Consider the following 8,653-nt stretch of genomic DNA (forward strand, 5'->3'; position numbering starts at 1 on the left):
TCCGGAAATTTCCTATGGTTCAGAAACAATATAAATATAGTTATTTTTACTAAAATGTTGCATGTATGTAAAGCAACTGTTTTTATGTATTCAAAATCATTTTTCAAGTGTAACAAATTTCTTATTATACTGTCCCTAAATTGTTAAAAACTAGAACTCTTATAAAAAAGGATGATCATTCTGTTCGTTAATTTGAAAAATTGAAAATCCATTTATTTGAAACCAGTAAATCAAACTATGTATCTAAGTTTTTAAAATTATAATTGGAAGGCAAATCTAAAAATATCATTTCATAATATGGAAACAGATATTCTATTTGTTGTCTAATATATAGTCATAACAATTTTTTTTAAAATTTTGAAAATGAAAAGTAATTATTTTATTCACACTACTTATTCAATTTTAGAATCATTTCATACTAGTAAATTTTAGAAATGACATTGACAAGTGCTTTCTATTTGAATATAACTTAAAATATAATTTATTTGAACCTATCTATCAGACTCTACAGAGACGTATTTCAAAAGTGTCTCTGAAAGCAGTAGCTACAAAGTGCTATGGCTGTGATATTGAACTTACAGAACTGATTGTCACAGTTCTGCTTGGGGCAGCTTCTCTACCTTCTATGTGTTTCAGTTTTCTCATCTTTAAAACCAGTAGAATGTTGAGAAAAACACAGTAATAGGATTTACAATGATCATGTTATGCTAGTGAATTCCATGTAAGCATTCACTATATGTTAGCTACTGTTAACTATTATTGTAAGTTTACATTTAAATGGCAGCTCCTTGACTACATTTTTAGAGAACAATTAAACAATACCAAAGACATTAACATTAGCTATAAGAACTTTGAGTTAGAAAAGTTGTTGTATATATACTGGCCATGAATGATACAGATGTTGGGTATAATAGCTTTAAGAAACTTGTGAAAACCATTATTTAGCATTTTATGCTGATGAGCTACTTTTCTTTGTATTTCTTATTGTTCTGTCTCATCTCACAATATATAAATTAAGATATATTTTTTTCTTTTTTAGGATAATTAATTAATAATCTAGATCTTTTACTACCCAACCAAACAGGGGAGAGTTATGTCATCACCCTGTTTTCCATATTCTTTATTTAAAAAATCATAAGGATGATAGATCCTTGCTCCTCAGATTAGGGTCCTCATCCAGTAGTGTCTTCTGTGAGTTTGTGTTCAATGCAAAGTCACAGGGTCCACCTCAGATGACTGCATTATAATCTGTATTTTGACATCATTCTCAAGTGATTCACATGTCCATTAGAATTTGGGATCACTGTTCTAGATAACTTTGAAGTCCATTCTGCTGTAAATGAGGTATATCTACCATCAGGACCCATTTGCTTTGTGGACCCATTTGTAATATAAATATACTTGTTAACATTAGATATACGTAATGTATCTGCTGATGACTATGGAGGTAATATTTCTTTTGGAGAGTGTAAAAATATGATGTATGAGGATAGAGAGGGGGACATTCTTTCATAAGAAAATGAAAAGAGTCCACTTAGACTTCTTTCAAAATCTGCTTCTCAAATTAGGTTTTAGTCATCAGCATGTTTGGCGGTAAGACCTCCCAAGTGATCTCCTAATTAATAGATTCTATCCTCAAAAAGAAGCATTCAGAAGTGGATTACAAGAATTCTTTTTTCTTATAGTCTTTTATTTAATGGTAACATAAGTGGAAAGTGATTGTCTTAATGACAAGGAGAAGCATATTTTGCATATATGAATAAAAATGGACTTTTCAGTGTTTTTTAGCGTAATAAAACTAATCACCATCATCATTATTTTTCTGTTATTCAATTATTCTTTTTTTAATGTTTATTTATTTTGAGAGAGACAAGAGAGTTTGAGGGCATTCATGCACGAGGGGAAGAGAGAATCCCAAGCAGGCTCCATGCTGTCAGTACTCAAACCAATGTGGGACTAAACTCACAAACAGTGAGACCATGACCTGAGCTGAAATCAAGAGCAGGATGTTCAACTGACTGAACCACACACATGTCCCTCAATTATTTTTGATTAACTATTTAATTTTTTAAGGTTTATTTAATTCCAGTTGGTTACATGATGGGAATTAAGGAGTGCATTTGTTGTCATGAGCACTTGGTGTTGTATGGAAGTGATGGATCACTGACTTCTACCGTTGAAACTAATATTACACGGTACTGAACTATCTGGAATCTAAAGAATTTTTTAAAAAATAACTAGTTTCAAAATGATATTCTGCTTTTAGCCTGTTCTAAAACTTACAAATGAGTATCAAGAAGTCTTAGATGCAGAAAGCAGTTGCCTTAAATGTATTGTTTAATATGAAAATACTTTCTGGTGTGAAGAATGTGTCACATTAATAACATTAAATATGGATTTTTCAAGGTCACAGAAGACAAAATTAATGTTACACTAATTTAGTGTTTTATAGTCTACTTCTGAGTACTCTTTTTGAAGTCAGAGCTTATAAATTGGAAGACCAATTCAAAAGCTATAACTGTAAGAGATTGACTAGAACCTACAATTGAGTCACAAAGACAGAAAGAAAAAAACACCTGTTTTAATTGAAGAACCAGGCAGAAAGAGTCTAGTTACAAGGTAGTGAATTGTGTCAACAGGAAATGGTCATCCTTTCATGTATTTATTTTTTTCTACAAATAGTTTATTGTCAAGTTGGTTTCCATAGAACCCCCAGTGTTCATCCCCACAAGTGCCCTCCTCCATGCCCATCTCCCCCTCCTTTCGTGCATTTAGATGTAATCTATGGCTGTGTTGGGACGTAACCAGAATAAAATAATGTAGGTCCAAAGGCTGGATTTGAATCTTGGATTTGAACTATAACTATAGCTGCAATCTTTCTGAAAATGCTAAAATGTGGGAGCCTGGGTGGTTCAGTCGGTTAAGCGTCCAACTTCAGCTCAGGTCATGATCTTATGGTTCATGGGTTCGAGCCCCACGTCAGGCTCTGTGCTGACAGCCGGCTCAGAGCCTGGAGCCTGTTTCAGATTCTGTATCTCCCTCTCTCCCTGACTCTCCCCTGCTCACGCTGTCTCTCTCTCCCTCTCTCAGAAATAAATAAAACATTTAAAAAATTTAAAAAAATGCTAAAATGTTTTGCACTGGAATCTCTTTAAACACTAATTGGTTATAATAGCACATATATCTTAATTTTTTTAATTAATTGAATTAACCATGCATAGCTCCAGGTACAGAATAGGCACTCAGCATATGTTAGACTGTCAGTCTGCATTCAGTTATTGAAGAATTATCATGAATCCTGTTCTTTTTATTTCTCTAGGACTGTGTGATTGGATAGGAACCCTCTACTGGGTGGTGTCTAATTACTGGTATTTCTCAGTACTTTTTCAATGAGAACAGACAATGCAACTTATGCCCAGGATTTCCTCCTGCTGGGCTTTCCTGGGTCCCAGTTCCTTCAGCTATCTCTCTTTATGCTTTTTCTGGTGATGTACATCCTCACAGTGAGTGGTAACATGGCTATCTTGATGTTGGTGAGTACCACCCCCCAACTACATACTCCTATGTACTTCTTTCTGAGCAACCTCTCTTTCTTGGAGATTTGGTATACCACAGCTTCAGTCCCCAAAGCCCTGGCCATCCTCCTGGGGAGAAGCCAAACCATATCATTTACTGGCTGCCTTTTGCAGATGTACCTTGTTTTCTCATTGGGCTGCACAGAGTACTTTCTTCTGGCAGCCATGGCTTATGACCGCTATCTGGCCATCTGTTATCCTCTACACTATGGGGTCATTATGAGCAGCCTGCTCTCAGCACAGCTAGCCCTGGGATCCTGGTTGTGTGGCTTCCTGGTCATTGCAGTCCCCACAGCCCTCATTAGCACCCTGTCCTTCTGTGGTCCCCGCACTATCAACCACTTCTTCTGTGACATTGCACCCTGGATCACCCTGGCTTGCACCAGCACGCAGGCAGTGGAACTCGTGGCTTTTGTGATTGCTTTTGTGGTCATCCTGAGCTCATGCCTCATCAGCTTGGTCTCCTACATATTTATCATCAGCACCATTATCAGGATCCCTTCAGCCAGTGGCAGGAGCAGAGCCTTCTCCACATGCTCTTCACATCTCACTGTGGTGCTCATCTGGTATGGGTCCACAATCTTTCTTCACGTCCGCACCTCCATCAAAGAGGCCTTGGATCTGACCAAAGCCGTGCATGTCCTGAACACCGTGGTGACTCCAGTTCTAAACCCCTTCATCTACACTCTCCGTAACAAGGAAGTAAGAGAAACTCTGCTAAAAAAATGGAAAGGAAAATAAACTTCTCCAATAAAACAGATCTCTGTAAATGATCACCATTTCTCTCCAAGTAAGATATGGAGGGAAAATGAAAATGTCCTTGATATAGGAGAGAAAAGAAACAGAAGGGGAAAAAATAAACTGCATATACTCGCTCCACTTTTTTTATCAGTTTATTTTTAAGTTTATTTATTTATTTATTTATTTATTTATTTATATAGTGAGTGAGAGAGAGAGAGTGAGAGAGTGAGAGAGAGAAACAGAAAAGAGGCAGAGAGAGAAGAGAGAAGAGAGAATCCCAAGCAGGCTCTGGAACCTGCAGATCCAGATGCAGGTCTCGGACTCACTAACCACTAAGATAGAATCATGACCTCAGCCTAAACCAAGAGTCCTAGGCTTAACCTACTAAGCTACCCAAGTATCCTGGTTTACTTTTTTATACATGATTGGGAATAGTTTATAATTAAGCAAATTGGATTTTTTTTAGCAAATTGGATTTTTTTTAAAGAAAAAAAGTACACTGAGTTAGATTTGTCATTGACTTACATTTATAAAATTAGGTTCTCATGAGAAGGGTGTGTTACTAAATAAATTCTTATTTCTTTTAAAGACTTCTTTGACCATATAAGTAAAAACTTTTGAGAACTATATTTGTGAAATATGAAGCATAAGAAATAGGAAAAGTTTAAATGGATAAAAAGGAAACTGAAATCAGAGTGCACAATTATTTCAACATACTGTTTCCTGGATAAAATACAGTAAAATGGATACATATAAAAATGATCATTATCATGTGCCACATTTGTTCAATAAAGATAGGGTACAAAGCAATCTAGAAAACAGGTGGTGAAAAGTGAAAAGCATATGAACAGAACTGCAGGACGTTTGAATAAAGCAATAGAAGTACCTTACATAATGTTATGTACCTAGAAAAGAAAAGCACTAATTGTGATTGTTAGCATGTCACCAAAGTTAGAATATCCAATGGCTTCAGCGGGAAAAGAACTATTGGGAAAAGTAATTGTGACAGTTACTTGATTTCCCTCTGATCCCATATCTTAGGGAACAAAATACTTTACTTTTGAACCATCAACACATCAAAGGTTAATTTCCCTTTCCTTAACCCATTTTTCGTGGCTGCTACTAGGAGCAAAGAGGCGATTGGCAGACTGAACCAGTCTGGAGATATTATATGTCTTGTTCTGCATTGGCTTACATATGTACAAATAAGGGTGCTACTCAAAGGAGAAAAATCTATAAGACTGAGTACCAGCTATCTCTTAAATCCTGAATGTTTGTGCTATTTGATATCTCTTTTGGATCCCTACTCAAAAGTGAACTGAAGGAAGAATAGAACAAGGCTATATATTCAAAGCGAATTGGAGAAAATATTTCATTGTGAGAGTCATAATACAAATTTTCAAAAACTATACTATATTGAACATTTACCACAGAAAGTAATATAATTAACTGATGTACATGTAATATGGCTTTGTTTATTTGTTATGTGCATTTGTTTATTAATATTTTTGAATATATTATATTTGAACTTATAGGACGTATTTGTCAGAAGAAGTTTTGTAGTTTTATTATTTTAGACCGCATTTTTGGTGCTTTTAATAACTAACAAAATTTTATTTTCTTGAAAAAAATGTGTAAAATCTATATTGGTTCTTATTTAAAGTTTTGATAGAATTCTTCAGTGAGCATGTTCCCATGGTGTGCCTCTTTCCCCCTCCTGCCCTATGACCCAGCAATAGCACTGCTAGGAATTTACCCAAGGGATATAGGAGTGCTGATGCATAGGAGCACATGTACGCCAATGTTCATAGCAGCACTTTCAACAACAGCCAAAACATGGAAAGAGCCTAAGTGTCCATCAATGGACAAATGGATCAAGAAGATGTGGTTTATCTATACGATGGAATATTCCATGGCAATGAGAAAGAATGAAATCTGGCCATATGTAGCAACATGGATGAACCTTGAGGGAGTTATGCTGAGCGAAATAAGTCAGGCAGAGAAGGACAAATACCATATGTTTGCACGTATAGGAGAATTAGGAGGAACTGTTAAGGAAGACCGTGGGGGAGAAAAAGGGGGGAAACAGTGGGGGAGGGGGAGAGAGGCAAACCATGAGAGACTCTTGAATGCTGAGAACAAACTGAGGACTTATGGGTGTGAGGGGTAGAGGGGAGGTGAGCATGGAGGAGGGCACTTGTGGGGATGAGCACTGGGTGTTATATGGAAACCAACTTGACAATAAACTATTTGTAAAAAAATAAAATAAAATAAAATACCATTGTGATTTTAAAAAAAATCAGATGAGAGTCCAGAAGGTGAAGACACTTAACAGAAGGATCCTTAGTATTAGTCAAACTACTTATTAGTATTTCCTGTGATTTTGGTATTGTTTGGTTTTTGTTCAGAACCTTATAGGCTTTAAAGGCAACTCATGAATAAAACAGCAAAAGATGAACAAAATAAATAAAAAATAAAAATAATAAAAAAGACAATAAGCCAGAAATAAAAAAGAATGCAGAGACTTACATAAAATGCCAAGATCAAGGAATTTATCACAGATGAAAGAACAAGATAAGGCCATAGCCAAAGATCTAAGTGAAAGGAATATAACTAGCATACCTACTGGAGAATTTAAAGCAAGAACCATAAGCATACTTGCTGGGATTAAGAAAAGAATGGAAGACTTCCAGGAGGCCTTTATCACAAAGGGGGGAAAAAAGATTAAAAGATTCAGTCAGAAATGAAAAATGCAATAACTGAGATTGGATATAGGAATGATGCAATGCATACAAAGCTGGAAGAAGCAGAACAAATTCCTGACATAACAGACAAATAATGGAAAACAGAATGGAAAATAATTAAGCTAAACAAAAGAGACAAGAATTATGGAGCATGAGAATAAACTCATGGAACTCAGTGATGCCATTAAATGTAATAATATACATATCATAGGAGTCTAAGAAGAATGGAGAGAAAATTTACTTGAGGAAAAAATAGATTAAAACTGCCTTATACTAAAAACAAACAAACAACTGCCTTATACTGGGAAAAGAAATAGGCATCCAGGTCCAGGAGTCAGAGACAACTTGCATCAAAATCAACAAAAGCGGTCAACACACCAAGACATATTGTAATTAAATTTGTAAAATATAGTGATAAAGAAAATATCTAAAGAGCAGGAAATCAGAAGACTTTAATTTACAAGGGAAGACACATAAGGCTACCTGCAGATCTCTCCACAGAAATTTGGCAAGCCAAAAGGGAGTGTCATGATATATTCAATGTCGTGAATGGGAAAAAAATATGCAGTCAAGAATACTCTATCCAGCAAGACTATCATTCAGAGTAGAAGGAGAGATAAAGAGTTTTACAGAAAAGCACAAACAAAAAGAGTCTGTGAACACTGTCCAGCCCTGAAAGAAATATTGAAGGAGATTGAATGTAAAAAATAGACCCAAAGTTACGAAGGCAACAAAGGATCAAAAAACTCTCAGAAACAATGACAAACAAGTAATAAAATTGGACTAAATACATCTATCAATACTCTGAATGTCAATGGTATAAATACTCTAGTCAAAATCAGAATGGATTTCTTAAAAGGACCATCTATATGCTGCCTACAAGAGACCTTGTTTAGACCTAAAGACACGTGGAGATTGAAAGTGATGTGATGGAATATTTATAACAAAAATGGATGTCAAATGAAATATGAACTAGCAATATATATATCAGAAAAAACTAGCCTTTATGTCTGTCCTTCCTTCTTTCTTTTCTTTCTTTCTTTCTTTCTTTCTTTCTTTCTTTCTTTCTTTCTTTCTTTCTTTCTTTCTTTCTTTCTTTCTTTCTTTCTTTCTTTCTTTTAGTAGACTCCACATTCAGCATGGAGCCCAACACAGGGTTCAAACTCATGACCCCCAGATCAAGACCAGAGCCCAAGGACAAGAGTCATATGCTCAACTGACAGAGCTACCCAGGCACGTCAGTAAAACTAGAGTTTAAAACAAAGAATGTAACAAGAGATAAACAAGGACACTATATCATAAAAAAAAGAGGACAATCCAAAACGGAGATGTAACAATTGTAAATATTTATGCACCCAACAGACAGAACCCAAGTAAAACAATAAAAAACACAAAGGAACAAATTGATAATAATACAATAATACTAGGGGAATTTAATATCCCAAGTATAGTAATAAACAGATTATCTAAACATAAAATCAACAAGGAAACAATGTCTTTGAATGACACATTGGACCAGACGTACTTAACAGATATATTCAGAACATTCCATCTTTAAACAGCAGAAGAAACATTTTTTAAGCACACATGGGA

The 8,653-nt window shown here is 35.3% G+C and overlaps 1 protein-coding gene across 1 annotated transcript; it reads left to right on the plus strand.

The window, feature by feature from the left end:
• The first annotated feature begins 3,389 nt into the window (after positions 1–3,389).
• LOC120224749 (olfactory receptor 6F1) lies at positions 3,390–4,316 on the plus strand. Its single transcript, XM_039222999.1, has one exon. The coding sequence runs from the start codon at positions 3,390–3,392 to the stop codon at positions 4,314–4,316; it is 927 nt and encodes a 308-aa protein (XP_039078930.1).
• The last annotated feature ends 4,337 nt before the right edge of the window (positions 4,317–8,653 follow it).

Source organism: Hyaena hyaena, unplaced genomic scaffold, assembly GCF_003009895.1.
Source record: "Hyaena hyaena isolate Hyena2069 unplaced genomic scaffold, ASM300989v1 scaffold_1247, whole genome shotgun sequence".
In the NCBI taxonomy this organism is placed as follows: domain Eukaryota; kingdom Metazoa; phylum Chordata; class Mammalia; order Carnivora; family Hyaenidae; genus Hyaena; species Hyaena hyaena.

What these genes read in the sequence shown, in the direction of transcription:
- LOC120224749 (XM_039222999.1), top strand. Translation starts at nt 3,390, where the DNA reads ATGAGAACAGACAATGCAACTTATGCCCAGGATTTCCTCCTGCTGGGC.